Here is a 21,719-nt window from a genome sequence, read left to right on the forward strand (position 1 = left end):
AAGAAAAGTCCGTGATGTATATATATATATCAGTTATGTTCTCCAACTACTTATAAATAACAGTTTGAATTACTCTTCGCGATTATATATACAGTATGCACTATGGACACATCCCACATGTATATAAATAACACATACATGTAGCCAGCCGTGTAGGTGTTTTATACATGTAGGTAAAACCGTCCTTATATACACCCTGTTTGACTTTGATTTAGCAATTGTGAGTTGAACGAACTACGCATCACGCAAAGTGTTGCTTTATTGAAACTTTCCTTTAGTATTTTGGGTATTTGAGGCCAAAATACATAATTTTTTATATGAAAGCGTTTCAATTAATCAAATATCTGTGAATCTGTGATGTGATATAAATTATTTTCGAACATTTACTCTGGAACACGGTGTGAAGCAATGTTTTTAAACCCGACCCGGATACTGAACCGGACAACTTACCGGGTCGTTGGATCACTGGGTCGACCGCGGGTGAACCGCGGGTTAATACATGAATTCATTTTATTATATAATAATATATTAGTTATGAAAATAAATATATAAAAACAAAAGTTTATATTTTCTTAATATTTTTTAAAACATAAAATAATAGTTTCAATATGTATATACTATGTTTAAAAAGTATTTAACAAATACTTAACTTTAGTTTTTATATTTTTATTTTCATTTGACATGCAAAATATAAAAAAATAGTGTAGACTATTTAAAATTTTCTATAAAAAAGTAAGAGTTATGACATCTAAAAAAATCAAGATATAAAACTCACAAATATTTAAATATATAATTTGAATAATAAATTAACTTCAAATTCAAAATAAACTAAAAGTAAAAGATCATTGTAATAAATTGTCAATAACAGAAATAAACTAACACCAAATCACATCAACTAATTTTGGTTTTCTCTATCATCGTTCACTTCATTTTTTTTAGGTGGCATAGTGAAAAATCTTCATCAAAATCTAAAAATTACAAATATAAAACTGAAAAGGAAAAACCTAACCCTTTTTTTTGTCAGCACCTAACTTTTTAATTGAAAACTTAGAATATAAAACATAATCTAAAAACTAAAAAAAGAGTAAAAGTTATTTATTGGTTCAATCGGAGGTTCAACCGGTATCGGGTTCCAGGGTTTAGTGAGTTTTTGCGGGTTTTTGCGGGTTTTTACAGGTTTTTGCGGGTTTTTAAATATTGGGTTTTTCATAAAACCCAAACCGGATTTTTTCTGAGTCACCGGGTTTACCGGTTTAACCGCGGATCCGGGTCGGGTTTCAAAACACTGGTGTGAAGTATGGACCTTTCTTTCTTTTCGAAGCCGCCTTATGTTTTACGAATTAATAACTTCATCAAGTAAACGTCTTAGGTCTTCTTATTATAGTGTTTTTGTTATATTTTCAGTTATGGTCAAATAAGATAATTCGTCTGCAAACATTTTATTATTGATTTTCAGTTCGTGGATAAAAAAATCAACAGGATATTTGGATAGAGACTCGAAAACAAACGCTAGACCTGATTTCCATCCAAAAATAAATATTTGTATAATTTTATATTTAATTCGCTTACAACTTATATATAATTGTAGTTGCAATATATATTTTGAGAATATTATGTTTTATTATATTAAATATATGACAACGTATTATTTTCACTAACCTAATATACATTTTTAGAAAAGGTTAGGACCCTTGCATAAAGCAGAATCAATCCTATTAAAATAAAATGTTTATAAAAATGTGCTTAGGTCGAGCGGGACAAACTTTTGTATGTGTTTTTCGTAAGGTCAAAGTCTTCTTACATTATTATCATCGGACAAAATAAAAACTAAGTGGTCTTTTTTGTTTGAAAGAAAGCAAGTCGGTCGGCTTTAGAGTGTATATTCCAAATCACTAGGGGCCATGGAGAATGACCAGACGTACATTTTAAAATGCATGGGGGCTTTGGCTTTATCCCTCGTCGGTAAGAGCAATTCCATAGAACCTCAAATAAGCTTCTCAGATACTTAATAACAAGTACCACTCAACTCACGCATTTTCATTGTCTTTAATTTCCTGGTTAGAATTATGTACTTCTCCACGACAAAAGAAAATTACGGATTGTATTTTTCCAGCTAGGTGGTAACCAACTTCATGAACAAATTATTTGTAAAATTATTCTTCGAGCATATAATTAAATATTCACGTTAAACTTTGTAACTTCCGTTTCATTTGGTTGTCGGTTGATTAGTACTGACATTATATATCATTTCTTGTGATTTTACATAGATATAAGCATATAACTAAAACTATAAGACAACTAGTCTCCGGAACATCTAAACAAATAGGATTAGGATACGACTAATTATAATTGAAATCACAATGTAAAAGCTTAAAGTTAGCATATATTAAAAATGTTAAAACTGAAGAGTTTTTAATCATCATAATGTATTTTTTGCTTCTAAGTTTGTATTAGTTGACAAAAAAAGATTTTGAGTATTTATGAATATTTAAAATTTCGAAGACTGGTGACACGTCTTGCGGTTATAAAACGTATTTTTTTATTTGCTTAGTTATATTCCATTTATTGATGAATTTCAAAATGTTTTCAGATTAAAATTTTGATATTGTGTTCTCAATCAGGGCCTGTGTTAAGCATAATTCATTAAAAAAAATGGAGAAATAATGAATTAGTAGTCGTATCAAGGTAGTTTAGTATCTTTGAACTTTTGAAGCCTATGGATCTTTTTCATTTATGTGGCGGCATGACGCAAATTAACATACAACAGGGAAACTTCCTCACACATCTCCGTTTGCCAAAATAGTGGATAAATCATCTAACTAACTAACATATTGACTATTGTATTGTACAGTAGAAAGCTAATTAACAGTTACAAACATACTTGTTTAATTTTCGTTATATCTGTTTACAGGGAAAAATGGCATGCAAATAAATGTAAACTGTCAAAGCGTAATAAAAGCCCCATAAAAGTATCAATTTATAACAGACGGACCAATGAATGTAATACAATTCGCATCACATAGGATCATCGTATTTAGTGAAATGTTATTTTATCGGAAAAAAATATAAGATAGAAAAATTCCCAATTAAAAGTTTTTGTCCTAAAAATAGCAATGAAAAAAATAACCAAAATAAGCTATTTTTACCATATGATTAACTAATCTAATTTAGTTTTAGTGGTTAGAGTTCAATATGTGGGATCTTGGGGATATAATTTTAAATTTAAAAAAATAGAAAAAATAAAATTAAAAATATAAAAAGAGTTATTTTTGTTATTTTTTATTGAGATTAATTTTTGTGACAAATTTTTTAAAAAATGTAGTTGAGAAAATGTCTTTTAGAATCTTTAGGTTGAAGTTCAAACTGGTAGCCCAAAACAACTGTTTGGCACAGTTGGTAAATAAAGTTATTAAAATAAAATTCATCTCACGAATTCATAAAATTACATGCATTCGTATTTGCAACATTTCTTTGGTGCATGAAATTATTAGAAAATTACAACTAATAGTAATTAGTATATATATATATATAATCAAATATATTTGTTGCCATAAAACTACAGTTAATAACCTAGAATCTAAATCGCATTTAAAATAGAAACGGTAACTTAAGAAAAAATCACAGCTGCAGATGAACAAGGTAACTTTTGTCCGAAGTCTGACTTTAAACAATGTCATGTCGTATGTGACAACCGCGTTTGACTAATGAACATTTCTCCTCCACACAACTACACATACATATACGCTAGAGTATATCTATATAAATAGTATTTTAACATATTTTATATACATATTCCTCTTTATATATACCTCTACTGCTTTACTTGGATTACAAACAACAAAGCAGAAGTTTATTTTTCTGTTGAGTAACAAAAAAAGACAAAAGTATACTCTTCACACGAATACAGAGAGGCTTCGAAACGAAATAAACAGAGTTTCAAGAATGGGGAAACAATTGTTCCGATCATCTCCTCCACCGGAGAAACAGCCAGCTCACCAATCGCTCGCCGAGTCAGCTGTACAGGAGTGTACAAGCAGCATCAACACCGTCATATCCAAATGGACCTCCTCCTCCTCCAACGAGTTCCTCTTTTCCACCAACAGTCGCCACGAAGCAGAGGAGTTCGTTGAAGCCGTAAAACATTTGCAAAGCACCATGCACCGTTTGGTATCCGTCAACGCGTCCTCGGATAAGCTCGTGTACGCTCACAATCTGATGCAGTCCGCGATGAAGCTTCTCGAGTCCGAGTTTCGCCGCGTGTTGAACGCGAACCGGGACTATCTAGACCCCGAAAGCGTCTCGGTTCGGTCCTCTTACAGATCGTCAAGATTCAGCACTTCCACCACGACTAGCGTCTCCGACTCCGAAGACGAAACCTCCTACGACGAAAACCCCAACGATCATAGATTCTCCGGCCAAGACTCAGACGCCATGGACGATCTAAAAACCATCGCGGACTGTATGATCTCCACGGGATACGCCAAGGAATGCGTAACGGTCTACAAAACCGTGAGAAAATCAATAGTGGAGGAGACGCTAAACAACTTAGCCGTGGAGAGACTCACTCTCCATCAGGTTCAGAAGATGGACTGGGAGACTCTCGAGTCCAAGATCAGGTCCTGGCTTCGAGCAGCGAAGCTAGCAGTTCGGTCCCTCTTTTTCGGAGAGAGGCTTCTCGCCGACCATGTCTTCTCCTCCTCCGTCAACATAGTCGAGTCCTCCTTCACGGACATCACGCAAGAAGGAGCTTTAACGCTCTTCGCCTTCCCGGAAAACGCCGCGAAGATCAAGAAACTCTCGCCGGAGAAGATGTTCCGGTTTCTTGATATGTACGAAACGCTCGCGAGTCTCTACGTCGAGATCGAAACCATCTTCTACTTCGACTCAGCCGCAGCCGTTAGGTCTCAGGTGATCAGCTCGTTAACGAGACTCGGCGACGCCGTTAGGACGATGATGACGGCGTTCGAGACGGCGATTCAGAAGGACACGTCTAGAACGCCGGTCATCGGCGGCGGCGTTCATCCACTCACACGTTACGTCATGAACTACCTCTCGTTCCTCGTCGATTACAGCGAGTCTATCGCTGTAATCTTCGAGAACTGGCAGCCGACCTTGCTGCCGTCCTCTTGCGGCGGAGAGGAGGATGCTTATCCGGAGGAGCTCTACTCCTCTCCGGTGTCCGTGCGAATCGCGTGGGTGATTCTTCTCACTCTTTGCAAGATCGACGGTAAAGCTCAGCCGTATAAAGACGTGGCTCTGTCTTACCTCTTCCTCGCTAACAATCTCCAATACGTCGTCGTAAAGGTTCGAACGTCTAACGTGAAGCTCCTCCTCGGGGAGGATTGGGTGGTGAGGCACGAGGGGAAGGTGAAGCAGTACGCGGATAAGTTCGAGAAGCTCGCGTGGGGGAAAGTGCTGACGTCGTTACCGGAATATCCGGCGGAGGAGATCACACCGGAGGAGGCTAAGGAGTTGTTAGTCAGGTTCGACGACGAGTTCGAGGCGTCGTACCGGAAGCAAATATCGTGGGTCATACCCGACCCAAAACTTAGGGACTGGATCAAAGTCTCGTTGAGTCATAAACTGATGCTGGTTTGTACCGAGTTATACGAGATAAACCGGTTCGGTTCGGGAGGAGATGGGTTTAATGTCAGATATACCTCTGAAGATATAGGAAATTACTTGTCGGATCTTTACTTTGGAAGCAGAGGGTCCGGGTCAGGGAGTGTCTCGACTAAAGGATCCGGATCCGGAACCGGAACCGGTTCGTCGAGTACCGGTAAATCTCGGGGAGGACGTAGCCATTGAATGAGAATCATGCATGATCCTATCGTTTTCTTCTTTTTTGTACATATATGCTAAATTAATATTGACTGAATTCTCCATTCTATCATTTAGTAATCCTTCTTTTTTTATTTTTGGAATTTTGTGTTAATAAACGACAAAATAAAATACGATGATTATATCCGACGCTTGGAGATTTAATAAGAACAAAGACGAGTTATAAGTAGCTATCACTCATCACTAATTGCTAGTTGTAATTTGGAATTGTGTTTCCAGTCTTGACTAATTGTGATTTGGTGGTTTATATAACTCCAAGTTGGTTAATACGAGTTCACATGGTTATGAGACAATACAAGTAAAAGAATATTAAATACGAATTCAATGACACATTGCTTACCGAATAAGCACGGAGCATTGCATTAAATTTGTAAGTTGTTAACGAGACAGAGAGGTTGAGAACGATCACGAATCTTATCATACTACTCATTAATGTTTCTTGTTAGGCGACTTGGTATATTCAACCTCACGTTGTAATTTTATATAAACGTCAAAGATATCTAATCTTATATAAATCAAAGATATTCAAGTCCTCGCGTTATATTTCTTTTGCAATTGTCCATATGTCTAAACTAAATTTTGATCGATAGAAATGTCATTCCCAAGAATAATTATATCTGATAATGTTTAGTTTACATGAAAAGAAATTAAAACATCCCAATCTTTTTTTGCTAGTGAATCTGTGTGAATCATCCCTGCTCATGGAGATATGGATCACTAGGCCTGAGCGTTTTTAACTCAACCCGAAGTACCTACCTAGATCTGAACCGGAAAAACCGAAACCGAATCCGAACTGTTATACAAAAATATCCGAACGGGACTTATGAGCTTAGTACTTTGGTGTTTGGTTATAATCCGAACCGAACCGACATCCGAACTAGGATCCGAAGATATCTGAAATTAGTTAAATATGTTAATATTTTTATATATTTAAGATGATTTAGATATTTTAGGATATTCAAAATATTTTTTTAGTTTGTTTTAATTGTTATTTTGAATACTTTTTAGTTAATTTAGATAGTTTAACTAATTTTTAATTATATTTGTAAACAATTTATATATTTTGAAAACAAAATTGTCAATTTTTAAGGTTTAAACAAAAATATTTTTGGACGATTTTAAACATTGGTTACATCCAATCCGAACCGAATCCGAAAGGAACCGAACCGAAACCGATCTGATAATTAGTAAAACCCGAATGGTACTTCTGAGCATAACACTGAAAATCTGAAAATCTGAATTATCCTGACCGAAACCGAACGGTCCACCGAACGTCCAGGCCTATGGATCACATTCACTCTTAAAATTATCATGAAAAAATGAAACGTTTCTATCTCTAAAGCAAAACTGCCTAATCGATCGAATTTATAATCATATTCACTAAATTTTAGCAGTCAGTCTCGATTTGGATTGCAAAGATTTTCATTTCTCTCACACGTAATATAGCCAGAACAATCTTTCCATATCGGCATGTAAAGCCGAGAAACTTATGTTGCAACCACGAATTCCGAATGATTCATCTCCTATTTAGTCATTAAGACTTAAGAGATAAAGATGACAATTGGCATAACTAGATAATGACAATCCCCTGGGGACTAGGACTCTACAATGATAACAATACACACAAGCTTTACATTCTATTTCGGTAATCGAAAAGGGTTTCTCAATAAATTCGTTTGGAGGATCATCAAAATTCTTAATCTCTTTAAAGTTTGATTTCCTTCAACATTTTTTTTTTTGCTTTCCTCAACATGTTGCAGAATATTTGATTAGAGATGTGATTTTTACTTTTCAAATCTACCAAATAGTTAATGGAAAATGTACAATTTTAGTTTCACAAGAACTTTTTTTTCTAAAATGAAAATTCATGTTTTATGTGTCATGTCGAAAATAATATATGTTTCGTTTCTTTTTTGTTAACACTTTCGTCTTGATTGTTTCTTTTGATTTTTTTGAGAGATTAGCTTGAAATAACGTATCCTTATAAAAGAAACAACAGTCTTACATTCGTTTATTCATTACAATAGTCTTACAATATTCATGATTTAGAAGAAAAAAACAAAAGACCACACAAACTTTTTATAGCAAACACACGTTTTATTCCACACACCAAATGCTCAAATGTTCATCTTCATCGTTTGTGACTCAGCCTGAGATATCAATAGACTTGACTTCAGGCTTCTTCTCAGGCGCCTTTGGTACCGTAACCGTAAGCACGCCATTCTCCATTGTCGCCTTAACTTCTTCCATCTTCGCATTCTCAGGCAACTTAAACCTCCTCATAAACTTCCCACTTGATCTCTCCACACGGTGCCACTTGTCGTTCTTCTCTTCGTTCTCCTTGCTCCTCTCTCCGCTTATCTGAAGTATGTTCTTGTCTTCAACCTCGACCTTCACTTCTTCTTTCTTCAGCCCCGGCAAGTCCGCTTTGAACACGTGTGCCTCCGGCGTCTCCTTCCAGTCCACTCTTGCGTTTGTGAATGCTGCCATGTCACGAGCCGAGGAAGGCGTTAAGAGTCCTTCGAATGGATCCCATGCATCTAGCGAGAACGGATCAAAAGCGTTTGATCTGCGTCCTCCGAAAAGGCTTGGAACTAGAGACATTGTTGTTTCTCGAGACTTTGATTCTTGATTTTTCTTGTTGCTTTGATCTGATTTTTGAGATCTGATAAAGGGCTCATATATATAAGGTAGGGGATGATGAAGAGAGAACGTTCTTCGAGTTTCTTGAATTAGAAATTGCACTTTTTCTAAAACCTTCGTTTATGGTCTAGAGCCCAAAGTGTGACAACTGACGAGATTTTTCTTGGCATTTCAAGAAGTTTCGGTTGTTGAAACAAGACGACGTGCATTCCTAAGCTGAACAGTTAAACGACGTGCCGTTTTTTGCCTTCGCTTTTTGCATTACGCTAACCAAATATATCTCAAAAAAAAAAACAAAGTTCAATCACCAAAGAAGTCGGTATTTTGTTTTAGACATGACTTATGGATTCATATAGTTCTTAGCATACTTGACACCGAAAATAGAATACACAATATATCACAGCTCAGCCACGTTTTGTTTTACACAAACGCCAATTACTAAACAAGTATACTGAAATATTTGATTCGGTTATTGCGACCAAATATCAAGTTATTTACTCGGTTCTTGTCATGCCTGGACACCAGAATGTCTAAATATCATTTATTAAAAACATAAAAGAAAAAAAAATTAACTTTAGTTACCTTTTATGGCAGAAATTTGAGGTTAAATTTTGAAAACTCTGACGATTGTTTGGTTACTTAACAATGGAGCTTGCATGCAGTAAAAGAGAGAAAAGGCTTTACATTGTAAAGATGCTAATAATTGAACAAACCTACTCGAAGTCAATGCTGCAGCAAGCTTGGTCTCTTCTCAATGTGCTCGTACTGGACAACACAATGTTCCTGCAAATAAACCATCCCCAAAGACACACAACTTAGTACACTGGACACTCAAAAGTACCAATAAATAGATATATTCCTGCAACAATCACTGATTTACCTTTCTGACTATTTTGAAGGAGTTTGGATCTAGGCACTCGTATGTTCCTCTTTCATATAGAGCTGTTCTGACCATAGGCTCCCCAACTCTGAAGAACCATAACTTATGTTCCTTATGGTAAAACCAACCTCTTTCGTAACTGCAAAAATATCAAACAAACTCAAAATCATTAGCGCAAAGAGAGCTGAGTAAACAAACAATGAAAGATTATGAAGGAGATAAAAAAAACATACAGTTCATCTGCTGCGTATAGTTGTGCTTCATCTTTTGGCATACTGGAAAAATAATTAGACAAAAGTTGATTTGTTAAATTTGACAAGCATGATTCAAGATTTGGGAAATTAGATATTAAATGGTCATTTCTTAACATACCTGTAAAATGTGTAGAACAATAACTCAAAGGAGAACCTTTTGAAACTTGCTCGCTGCAACAAATAGAAGTTATAATTGTTAGCCAAATCGAGTGTAAGAACTACTCACAAGATCAAGAGGGCACTTACAGTTAAAGGCGGAGGTGGTGTGGCGTAGTAACAGCTTGGCACTGTGAACTCGACCTCGGTCTTTGCCGGTTCATTAGTCCAAGGGGAAGCAAATGTCTTGTAGAGTTTTCCAGTTGAATTCAAATCCAATCCCAGCGTCGTTAAGTCGATGCCAAGAGCAAGGGATGTTAAATCAGGTTTGGTCCCGTTTAGTACGTCTAACAAGCCAAGCAAGCAGAAAGGATCAGCCTCCGACTTTATCTCAGAATCTCTAAATTGGTTGATCGATGACATTTGTTGCACAGGGAACTGTGATTGATTTTGTTGCTGCTGATACTGCTGAATAAGCTGATCATAACCGGTACCGGAAACTGAATTGGGCGAGTTTAGAGGTCTCAAGCCAAGACCTTGTAGCCCACCAGATGAAGTATGTTGTGGCTGTTGCTGTGTACGATGTGATGGATATGTTCCCCCCACGTTGAAACCACCAGATCTAGGTATCTGCCAATTTGCAATATCCAAACATAAACTACCCGATCACGGTAAAACATTTTATTAGTTTCGAAACAGTTAAAACTTACAGAAAAGTTTTGAGAGTGCATCATTGACATAGCATTGTCATGGAGCTGTTCTTTCTGATGCAAATCCATCGGGTAATCAGAACTACCACCTGCAAAAATCTACTACGCTTGTGAATGGTCCAGCAGGTTTAGCTTATGGCATTCAGAAACAAATATGTCTGGGAACGTTTTTATAATCTTTCTGATGCAATACGCTATAATATGAAGGCAGAAAAATAAATGTATGAACCTCCAATGAAGACGATAATAAACCAGCACCTTTATATCCAGGGAGAGCTGGAAAGTCTTCATTTTGGATGCTGAACTCCTGGTGTTGTTGGACAATTGGGCCTCCTAAACCTTGTTTCCTCAAAGAGCCTAGAAAAGCCACCACAAGAGTATGAGGGAACAAAACATGAAATGGGAATATGTTTTCAAATACTTCTTTTATATCAAGTATACGAATTTCAATAGATGTTTTATAGATTGACTACCCAGTTGTCCTTGAGAGCCACTAGCAGAACCAGGACGACTTGTCAGCTGGGGGAAATCGTTATTGATGTCAAAAAGAGAACTGTCGTTAGAGTGATCACTGAGCATCATATTATTAACATGGTTCTGCGAGAGTTGGCCACCACCAGCATGGTAGGAGTTTCCCAGCATAGACATGACCTGAGATCCTGTACAATAAAATTTTGCAATCAGATTTGAACTGCTATATCTACATACAGCACTTGATAGCTTATTGCATGTTTACGCAAATAAGATTGTATAAGTGCAAAGTAAACAAGCTCGTCTTACAAACTACATACAATCAAATTTTAACTGCTATATCTACGTACAGCACTTGCTAGCTTATAGCATGTATACGAAAACAAGATTGTAAAGTGTAAAGTCAATAAGCTAATCTCACAAACTCCACACAATCACAGAGTATGTAAGCTGAAAACAAAGTCTGCTTCCTACTCACAAGAGTCTGGAAAAGTATAGTCCATGGTAGCAAACTAAGTTCAATTCTGATATAATAATAACTACTTAATTTAAGTTGCTACTTTGCAAATTTCTTTCTTTACATACTATAAAAAGCACTTCCTAGTTACTATACCAACGACCTATTATTAAAAGTATAAATGTGTCCTCCATAGATCCACGGAGCGGAATTTAAACTGTGTTCCATGACAATGACATAACAACAAGATACACAAGGCGCATGTATCTCAACTTAGAAACAAAACAACCCCAAAGACCGTAATGGATAAATCATATATACCTTGAGGAAGTCCTCCACCCAGCATTCGGTTCTGTCCTTGAACATTTAATCCTGATCCGCTATTAGCTGCCATATTCAGCCGCGAAGAAAGACCAGGCATAGACAATCCACCAGAGCTAAGAGTCCTCCCCAAGTTAACTCCACCAACCATGTTCCCCATCGCGGTAGTTATTCTCGGACCCGCGTTCCCCAACAGATGTCCAATATTCGAAACACTATTCCTACTACTGAGCCCAGCAGATGTGGAGAGAATCCCAGGAATAGAACCACCAACTCCATTTGCGTTACTACTATATCCAGGGTTGCCGACATTAATACCTCCTCTATTCGGTATTCCAGAATGTCCATGTGAGTTACCATGAGACAGCTAAAGACAATCATCGCATAATATAAGATATAGATTCAAGACCAAGAGGAGTTTGTTTTTTTTTTTTCCACATAATGTCAAACCAACAAGCACCTGAGCGAGGGCAACAGGTAGGTTATTTGAAGAAAATCTTCCGCTAGAAAAACTCCCGTTAGCTTGCTGTACACCGGGAGATGGAAGACTATTCATACTTGAGTTTCTTGATGAAAGTGTGCCTTGCATGTTCCCTACATTATAGCTACCATGAAGATTATGAAGTCCCTGAAGACTTCCTGAAACGAAAGAAAAAAGGTGAAGCTACGTAAGTTCATAACAAAGCATTTCCAAGATGATTATCACACTCACCAGCAGCATGATGAAAACCGGGAGACGGTGAACCAGGTTGTCCAGTATAGGAAGAAGTAAAAGATCTGCCTGAACCATCTTGTAAATTCGAAGCTGAACCATTGAGTGATGACTGCAAAAGCAAGAACACATAATTAAGCAAATGATATCCTTAAAGACACTTAAGGTGTAAATATATTTAGATGATTAGGGGGAGGAAGGTATACATGAAGGTTTGACATTGCAGGAGCTGAAAATGACGCGAGACAAAGTACAATTCGGTGACAAGACTCGAACCGCCTACAATCTGAGAAGGAATATACACGAATTAATAGCATGATAAGGAGAAGTTCAACAATGAAACATACACTAACACATGAAACAACACTCAACCTAAATCATAATAGCTACGTTGCAGCATATAACTAGAACATCGGCTATATACACGAATACAAACACATCAACGGGGGAGAGATTTATGAATCAGCAGGAGGCATGAAATAAAATAAACTAACAAACTTGAAGAGGAACCAATCAAAGTCGATCAACGCAAAAGCGTAATTCAGCGGCAGGCAGTAATCAATAACAGAGTGAGAATACACCCAGGCCCTGAATTCAACTAGTAGCGAAATTGAACTACGAAAAACCCCTAAATCGCGAGTTCTCTCAGCTCACACTCACAGTGCGAAGAAGGAATAGGAGGATAGCCCTGCCCAATTCGCAAACCTTGGGGGTAGATCAAGATATGATTTGAGAGAATCGGAAGGAGATTGATGTTTGGTGCAGATTCGTTTGATTGGGGGAAAAGGCGGGGCGGAGATTTTAGATTTTTTCTTTTGGTGTTGAGAGATTTGTGCCCTAAATCGAAAACGGATTATAGGAAGGAGGAGACGGAGCCTTATTAGATTTAGAAAATGGTACCAGAAGATAAAATAATATATTTTTCTGGTCTGAATGATTGGACAGTCGGATGTCATGAAGGGTCCCACAAAAGCCTCTAAACAAACAAGAGTGTTTCTCTAGAAAAAGTTTTAGTTGCCCAATCAATATGTTTGGGCCCAGTCGAACAGGCCCATGACTTTTGGTTATTCAGTTCTTTCAACTTAACCTGCTGAATGGATCAAATGGCAGGAAAATCGGTGAAACAGAGGAGAAATAGCTGACTATGGAGTCGATTGGCCAACAGTGGGAGATGTGTTGTGGAATCTTGAGTATTGATTTGCAGCTGCATGAAGCTGTCATTGATTGTGGCCAAGAATGATAACAGCCCGAACATTATCGGTGAGTTTACGTTTAAGGTTCTATGATTACAACAACGACGGAGACAAGAGCTCTAACGTTGCTCGATGTTAGAAGAGTAGTCATGATCTTTCAGATGTTTCCAAAAGTAAAGAATCAAGAGGTTAGTATTAAGTACTAACTTTTTTTGGGATCAAATTAGTACTTAAGTACTAACTAAAACCAGAATTTAGAACCGTTGTTCTTCTCAGTCTTTTGACTATGCATGATTAACGAGTTAAACTTGGATTTTCATTCAATAACCAATAAAAAGAAAGTCCAGATTCATAAACTCGAATAGCTTCATAGATAAAATGCGTAATTACATATAACGAAACGCTAACGCAACATAAAAGACCGAACTCAAACGGAATTCAAAACACAAACGCTAAGGAAAACATGATTTGATTAGAAACTTCCATAAGAACACGACTAAAGAAACCCAGAAACGCAAAACGCGAATCTAAAAAGTCCCTTAACCGCCGAATCCGTAAAGCGTCCTCCCTTGCCTCTTCAACGCGTAGACCACATCCATCGCAGTCACAGTCTTCCTTCTGGCGTGCTCAGTGTAGGTCACAGCGTCACGAATAACGTTCTCCAAAAAGATCTTGAGGACGCCACGTGTCTCCTCGTAGATCAAACCACTGATACGCTTGACTCCACCTCTACGTGCCAGCCTCCGAATCGCCGGCTTGGTGATTCCCTGGATGTTGTCTCTCAGAACCTTCCTGTGACGCTTGGCTCCTCCTTTGCCCAAACCCTTTCCTCCCTTTCCACGACCCGACATTTTTTCCGATGGAAATTGGGTTTTTTCTTTTTCTTGAGAAAACTTTAGTGTTGGAGAAGATTCTCTGTTGTAGTTTATGAAGGATGAGAATGCGAAATTGATTTTTATAGGGAAGACGGGAACATTTTGATTTGAGCAATTAGATCGCTTTGTAGATCTAACGGCTCAGATATCGATCCGTGTATACAGTTTCAAGATTTTTGAACCGTCGATATGGTTTAATCAACGGTGAAATTTAGCAATCCGCGTGGTGCCTGTGATAGCCAATAAGATTCGTTTTTGGTTTTACATGAGGCGCCACGAATTTGGGTAATGTAGCGCCAATTTTGTTAGTACTCGTAAACTCAATTTTGCGCCAAAAAAAATATTTGAATTATTTATTTTCATCGCATGCGTTCGTAAAAACAAGGGTACTAACGGGGCGACTGGTTTTCCCGCTACCACCCTTAAACGTAGCTTTTGCGGTTGGTAGCGGTTGTCGGCGGTTTGCAACAATCACTCAAATCGCTTTAAACCGCTTCAAACCGCTCCGAACCTCATAAATTCAAAAGCTGGCTCTACCTAGCGTTTGCCGTTGCGGGCGCTTGCGGGAGGGTAAAATTTTTTTCTTTTTTTTAAAACAAAATATAAACAAAAGTAAAAATATTTAATAAAAATTTTAAAATTAAAATTATGAAAATATTAAAATATAGGGCAATTGTCAATAATAGCACCTTTTGAAGTTTATGTCTCAAAAATAACACTAGAAAGAGAAAGTCACAAAAATGACATTCATTAAAGGGTAAAATATCTCTAATACCCTTGGTTTAAAATTACATAAACAAACAAAAATAAATAAAAAAAAAAAAAATAAAAATGAAAAAAATGAAAAAAAGAAATTTTTTTTATAGTTTCAGATTATATGTTTTCAGATTCGAAATTTTTATAATTTAAAAAAAAAAAATTCGAAATTTTTTTTTATTTTTTTTTCAAATTTTCTTTTTATAATTTAAAAATACTTTTTGAAAACTGTTTTTAAATTTTTTATTTTTTATTTTAGTATTTGTTTTTTATAAAATTTTAAACCTTAATTCCAAAACCCCACCCCTTAACTCTAAACCCTAAGATTTGGATTAATTAACCCAAGGGGTATAAATGTATATTTACCTCTTTAATGAAACCTATTTTTGTGACTTTGAGCCTTGAGTGCTACTTTGGGAACAAAAACTTGGTTTGGTGCTATCCTAGTCTTTTTCTCTAAAATATATCTATTATATTTTAATTAATATTTTATAATAAAAACAATTTCAATAAATTTTCAAAAATTAAAATTATAACTTTCTAAATATAAATTTTATATTTATTATAATTTTATGATTTTTGATATTTTTATAATTATATTAAATGTAAATATTGTTAATTTATTATTTGACTGTTACCGTATTTGGTAGTTAACCAGTCATGAGTCACCCGCAAACGCATCAATTTTTAACCGCAGTACCAGTCGTACAAATCTCTTAAAACCGCTAGAAACCGCAACCGCCCGCATCCACAAACTCCCGCAACTGCAACCGCAACCACTGCGTTTGAACCAGTCAGGCCGTAAGTTACTAACTAATTAAACACTGCCTTCATTCTATAATATAAAATAAACTAGGTGTTTTGCCCGCATATGTGGACATAATCTTCTTAATTTTTTTTCTTAATTTCATAATAGAAAATAATATTTCCAGATAATAACACAATTATATATATAAGAAATGTCTTTTTAAATTTTTTTTTTATTTTGACAATTTATCTTTATACAAACTTTTGCTTAATTGATATTAAATTTTAAAAAAAATATATCTTAAATTTAAAATTTTATAGTAGAAAACATTAAGATAACAACAAAATATAGATAATGTTTACAACGTCACAAAAACAAATCGTATATATTTCTAAGTCCATGAAAAAATATAGGTTTTTATTTTAGAAATTTATCATAATTTATAATTATCTAATATCACATAAAAATTTAATATTATTAGCACAAAATTCATTTTTAATTATATAAAAATTCATTAAGGGTAGTATAGATATTAACCACTCTAACTTTCAATGTGAGAGCTCGGATGCGAAAATTTACTTCGCAAATAATAGTATAGATAGATGTTTTATTTGAATGCACAAGAATTAAAAAAATAATTTAGAAAAATAATTTAATTAGTAATATAAATCAATAATTTAATTTAATTTATCAATATATATTTATAGCTAATCAATCATAAATAGTGCAATAAAATATTATTAGTTAACAAATGTTCAACAAAATTAAAATATCTTAAATATATCAAAACATTAAAACTTCTCCAGAACATTTTATATTATTGAATATAATGAGTATTACATCCAAAGCATATATACTTGATCCTAAAGTTGGGATTTATTATCCGTGATCTGAATTTGATCTGATATCTGCTCCAAAAATATAATATTTGGAATACTCAGATCCGATATCCGCTCCGAAAATTTGAGTGATGCCACGTGTTGCGTCCAGAATTCTTCATTTGGTGAAGTGGATGCATAAGGAGAATGAAATCTTCTTTATATGTACAGATAGATAGATACTCTATTCGGTTAAATGATATGGTATTATTACGACAACTCGTCGGTTCAATGTATCCCAATCCCTTATATAAATCAGAGTTGCACAAAATCCTGAAAACAAATGATATTCAGGTTCAGCACTGATTTATGATTCAATGAATAAACCTGATTCACCTTACTAGCATCCCCAACCATCTAAAATAGAAAAACTTTATTCATTGATTTAGATAAAACGTACTATTGTTATTTAACTCAACTCATTGTGACATAAGCAATCTTACATTCTTACTATCTCGTGCCGATAAAATATGCACTTTCATCTATTTACTAGTTCACAGTATTTACTAGTTCCAAGCTTCTAAAACATTTTTGGCATGAACATGCATATATAAGAACGCACCTTGTTAACAATAAAGTAACCACTCAATATGTAAGTCATAAAACCACACTGAAATAGAAATTTTTGACACTTGACACATTAATAAAAACATTGGAGCCATGACAAATAAAAAGTCACAAGAATGTTAATAAGCTAAGTGATAGCAGGGTAATGTGATTTGAACACAAGCTCTCTCGCCCTGAGGCGGGCGGGGGGGGGGGGGGGGGGGGGGGGGGGGGGCATCCCTTGCTGGGCTTACCTTCACTTCAACAGAACTCAGATAGTCCACTCAGGTTTTCAGACGCAAGACAAGCTTTTAGTTTGGTAACAACATCAGACATGGGTGGTCGGTTCGCCGAGGAAGGATCCGTGCATGAAATTGCTAGTGTAAGAGCATTCCAAACAGAAGGAGAATTGTAATCCACATAGAGGTTTGGATCCATGATTTTAGTAATCTCTCCCCGTTCGAGCTCCAACCTCACCCATTGTGCTATGCCAGACATTTCACGAGTGCCATCAACATCAATAACTGGTTTGTTAGTGATCATTTCTAACAGCAAAATTCCAAAACTATAGACATCGCTCTTCTTAGACAACCGAGATGTACTGTGATATCTGCAAAAGGGAACAACATGATATTGTATACAGTCATTGGAAAAGGACATCAATAACCTTTTTAGCGCATTTAATTGTAACAAACAACACGTACTCGGGATCAAGGTATCCAGGAGTACCAGCAACCACCGTCAAAACATGCGTTTCTCCTGCAACTGGGGAAGATCTAGAGAGCCCAAAATCTGCAATCTTCGCTTGAAAATCCTCACACAATAATATGTTCGCAGTTTTAACATCTCTATGAATCATTGACGGTTTGCATCCATCATGTAAATACTCCAATCCTATAAGTAATTGAATATTTTATAGTATCCACATGACAAAAACTAATCAAATCAATTCTTATAGCATGAGTTAATACAAACCTTGTGAAACCTCCATGGCAATTTTTAGCCGCATACCCCAGTTGATGATAGGTCTACCTTGTTTTCCTGCATATGGAGCATTAGATCCTAACAAGATCTTTAAGTTTCAGGATATTATAAATGCATACTTATTGAAAAACGTTACCTGACAGATGTTCTTTTAAGTCGCCATTGGGTACAAACTCGTAGACGAGGGCCAAGTGATTCCCTTCATCGCAGTATCCGACAAGGTTTACCAAATATTTATGGTGAGCTCTAAGAAGAATATCAACCTAATTAATTCACCAATGTGGAAAATGATAAACAAAAAGTCCATAGCGTTTTGATGATAAAACATGTCATGTTGGGAAGGTTACAATAATACGTCTACCTCTGCCTTAAACTGTTTAAAGAATTGAGGTGATGATTCATTGCATACTTTAACGGCCACATGTTCAGAATCATTTAGAGTACCCCGATACACTCTACCGAACCCTCCTTCACCTAAGGCTCCCTGGAAGTTATTTGTCATTTTAATAACTTCTGAATAAGTAAATCTTTTATTTATCAGTGACATTCTCTGTCCTAGTTGTGGATCTGTGGATAAGAGAAGACAGGAGTTATAAACAAGACTCTTCGCGATGAGACTTCAAATAATGTATCGATTAGGTGAGAGTTGTCTTGCAAATTACCATCGACAGTCGATACCTTTTTCTTTCTGAAAACAAGAAAAAGAACTAAAGCAGCAACGAGAATGACCACAGTAGCAACACATGCAACCATCGCCACAGGAAATTTCTTGCTAGGTGATTTTGAGCATGATGTGCCAGGATGGAATAGCCTTGGGTTTCCATGAAGACTACAAGATGACAAGGATTTACAGTTTCGTGTTTATGTTTTAAAGTGGTTAACAACAAAGGTTGTGGAGAATATGAAAAACTCTTACATTACGTCTTTCCTCTGAAGAGCTGCAGGTATTGAACCATTGAGATTGTTCTCGCTTAGGTTTCTGTTTAAAAATAAATAAACTATTTTACATAACTTGATTCAAGGTGGAATTTGAAAAGCATCAAGAAGTATGTTTAAGTGAAACTTACATAAACATTATGTTGCCAAGAAATTCAGGCAACTCTCCAGTCAAGTTGTTATTTGACAAATCCCTAAAATTTTCAAGTTAGAATAAAATTAAATTTGAGATTCCTCTAATTTAGTTTCTCCTAACCATATAATAACAATGTATTTTTGTCACTGAAAACAATGGTAACATACTTACAGATTTTCAAGCTGCTCAAGATTTTGGATGGCAGCTGCTATGGTTCCACTTAAACCAATGGAAGACAAATTTCTGGTGATATGTTCAAAAACCACATTCAAAGTGCTAATGATCATATGATTACTAACACATTTTGCAAGTGAAGATAGCACTTACAAAGAAGTGATTATTGGTGGTATGGAGATATCTGTGGAACTGCAGTTTAAACCGTCCCACATAAAGTGTTGAGGGACACATGGATCACCTTGCCAGTTGATTATATTCAATCCATAGGCATGTTTGATACTTTTTATAGCAACCACTGAAATAAAAATTATGTGTTGTTAGAACTAATACATAAACTGTCCTGACGACTATATATTGTGCTAACTAAGTTATGTTGAAACATACAAAACATACCGTCTTTTTCGTTTGTTTCAGATTGTGTAAATTGGATGACTCTATAGATTTCATATGCATTAAGTAGAGGTGGAAGAGTAGATCTCCAGGTTCTTGTCAGTTGCAAACTGCATTTCCCTCCTTCACACGTCCTAGGGGTATGACTTGCCATAGTTATTATTTCTAACTTTTCGGGAGTTACAGGGTCAGAAAAACTATGTCCGTTCAAGAACACGGCGAATTCCCTGGTTTCATTGGCCTGCAAGTCTTGGATCTCTGCCAGGTGTTCATACATGTAATATTGGTCATTAGGATTTTCTGAAGTCCATTCAATCGTCAATGGCTCACTAGCATTAGTTGGCGTGGCGGCATTTTGGCGCACGGCTTTTGGTAGTTTGTAACTGCCACCATCGGAAACATCGCTAGTGGTGGATATGTGGGGCAACCACAACTGAGAATGCGGAGTCCATTGCCGATCATATGCATCGTCCGGGTACCTAAGAGTGGGAACGTTATTCGAGTTAGCAAATAAGATTTGATAAGATCATTCTCGTTCGGCTGGATGGATGAAATCTTACCAAATCGACTATCTCAAAATCATAAATATCACATGTTTCATTTTGCTTACTTGTCTAGGATTGAATAGTCCTTTCTTTGAAATTGGATAAAAGAGCATTATCAAGAACATAGCCATAAGAGAGCACTAAGAAGAGAAAACATTGGGTTGAAGTTAGGTTACCTTATTTCATTCCCTGAATTGGTATAATATATTCGTTCTAAAAGTTTGAGAGAACCAGACTTAGTGCTATAAGAATCGCGTCCCAACGGCCGTAATTCCAATGAGGATATTAACGGTGTAGTTGTCCCACTCTTAACAAGACAAATCTGCAACGAGTCTGATGTTGAATTATGTAACATCTCTTCACTTGTAGGATCATTAAATAGCTTTTGCATATCCACCGTGGCCCATAGATTTGGTCCAAGATACATATCAAACTTGGGTCTAATGTCAAGACCATCATAATTTCCATATATAAACCAAGCTTTGATTAAATAGATCCTTCTCTTCTCGACGGGTATATCGTAGCAGTTCCTTGTTCCTTCCCGAAAATATCTTAGCGTCCTGTATGGCTTCAACGAGATTTTCAGATATGTTTGGATTGTACCCGTTTCTCCGCTTTGGATGAACGTTGCGTCCGAAGAGAAATTTAATCCGGTTACCGATTCAATGTAAGAAGACGGTTCACTCTCAGGTAGTCCGCAGTCCAAACTAATAAACCCTGTTAGCATATACCGTCTTAAAACTGCACATATATATTACCAAAGCTTTGACAAGGACGAGAAGGAAAAGAAAAAGAGTACCTCGTTGATCCTGAGCATGAACAAGATGAATGATGGTCATAGTTGCAATGAGCGCCAACAAAAGCCCAAGAGATCTCTCCATACTCAACTACCAAGGAAAAGTCAAGAAAACCACTGGCCAGGCTATAGAAGATAAAGAGCGGTAAAGAGAAAACACGTCCACGTGACAAAAGCCGTAGATTGTGGGAAGTAAAAAGAAAGGGAATCTCCGGTTGTCTAGCGTCAATTAAAATGGACGTAAAGTCAAGTGAATAGCAATAGTGAGACGACAAGTTCAATGGACTTGAATTTTTAAGAATTCATAGATTGGTGTTTGCCAACCAAAAAGTAGAGACTTTCTTGTCGTTTTGAATTGGTAGCACGATAGCAGC

The 21,719-nt window shown here is 36.2% G+C and overlaps 5 protein-coding genes and 1 non-coding gene across 9 annotated transcripts; 2 read left to right on the top strand and 4 right to left on the bottom strand.

Annotated features, from left to right (window-relative positions):
* The first annotated feature begins 1,308 nt into the window (after nt 1-1,308).
* Nucleotides 1,309-6,007, top strand: LOC103851556 (exocyst complex component EXO70H1). Its single transcript, XM_009128423.3, has one exon. The coding sequence runs from the start codon at nt 3,943-3,945 to the stop codon at nt 5,806-5,808; it is 1,866 nt and encodes a 621-aa protein (XP_009126671.1). The 5' UTR covers nt 1,309-3,942; the 3' UTR covers nt 5,809-6,007.
* Nucleotides 6,008-7,801: 1,794 nt separating this feature from the next.
* On the bottom strand, nt 7,802-8,592 carry LOC103851557 (18.1 kDa class I heat shock protein). The gene has a single exon (XM_009128424.3). It carries the CDS (start codon nt 8,443-8,445, stop codon nt 7,987-7,989), a length of 459 nt encoding a protein of 152 aa, XP_009126672.1. The 5' UTR covers nt 8,446-8,592; the 3' UTR covers nt 7,802-7,986.
* A 419-nt stretch (nt 8,593-9,011) lies between these two features.
* On the bottom strand, nt 9,012-13,305 carry LOC103851558 (probable NOT transcription complex subunit VIP2). Of its 3 annotated transcripts, none has more exons than XM_009128426.3 (13): nt 13,091-13,305; nt 12,592-12,671; nt 12,386-12,497; nt 12,134-12,312; nt 11,674-12,040; nt 10,898-11,083; nt 10,654-10,781; nt 10,425-10,523; nt 9,865-10,344; nt 9,737-9,789; nt 9,598-9,639; nt 9,365-9,503; nt 9,012-9,267 (listed from the first exon to the last, which is right to left on the bottom strand). In XM_009128426.3, the coding sequence occupies exons 2-13, from the start codon at nt 12,604-12,606 to the stop codon at nt 9,208-9,210; spliced, it is 1,860 nt and encodes a 619-aa protein (XP_009126674.1). In that variant the 5' UTR covers nt 12,607-12,671; nt 13,091-13,305; the 3' UTR covers nt 9,012-9,207. The 3 variants fall into 3 exon arrangements, with proteins under 3 accessions (XP_009126674.1, XP_009126675.1, XP_009126673.1); XM_009128427.3 differs by having other exon boundaries at nt 10,425-10,513; nt 10,683-10,781; nt 13,046-13,300; XM_009128425.3 differs by having other exon boundaries at nt 13,046-13,300.
* Nucleotides 12,389-12,469, top strand: LOC117132302. The gene has a single exon (XR_004455857.1). It is a non-coding gene; the product is annotated as a small nucleolar RNA snoR35 (small nucleolar RNA).
* Nucleotides 13,306-13,909: 604 nt separating the features above from the next.
* LOC103851559 (histone H4) lies at nt 13,910-14,566 on the bottom strand. The gene has a single exon (XM_009128428.3). It carries the CDS (start codon nt 14,427-14,429, stop codon nt 14,118-14,120), a length of 312 nt encoding a protein of 103 aa, XP_009126676.2. The 5' UTR covers nt 14,430-14,566; the 3' UTR covers nt 13,910-14,117.
* Nucleotides 14,567-17,384: 2,818 nt separating this feature from the next.
* Nucleotides 17,385-21,651, bottom strand: LOC103851763 (probable LRR receptor-like serine/threonine-protein kinase At5g59680). 2 transcript variants are annotated; one of them, XM_033284243.1, is made up of 14 exons: nt 21,349-21,587; nt 21,208-21,266; nt 20,726-21,109; nt 20,008-20,483; nt 19,765-19,909; nt 19,609-19,680; nt 19,433-19,495; nt 19,282-19,344; nt 19,028-19,194; nt 18,727-18,932; nt 18,502-18,628; nt 18,357-18,422; nt 18,086-18,275; nt 17,385-17,991 (listed from the first exon to the last, which is right to left on the bottom strand). In XM_033284243.1, exons 1-14 carry the CDS (start codon nt 21,364-21,366, stop codon nt 17,643-17,645), a joined length of 2,385 nt encoding a protein of 794 aa, XP_033140134.1. In that variant the 5' UTR covers nt 21,367-21,587; the 3' UTR covers nt 17,385-17,642. The 2 variants fall into 2 exon arrangements, with proteins under 2 accessions (XP_033140134.1, XP_033140133.1); XM_033284242.1 differs by having other exon boundaries at nt 20,726-21,266; nt 21,349-21,651.
* Between the last annotated feature and the right edge of the window lie 68 nt (nt 21,652-21,719).

This window comes from Brassica rapa, chromosome A02 (assembly GCF_000309985.2).
Source record: "Brassica rapa cultivar Chiifu-401-42 chromosome A02, CAAS_Brap_v3.01, whole genome shotgun sequence".
NCBI lineage: Eukaryota > Viridiplantae > Streptophyta > Magnoliopsida > Brassicales > Brassicaceae > Brassica > Brassica rapa.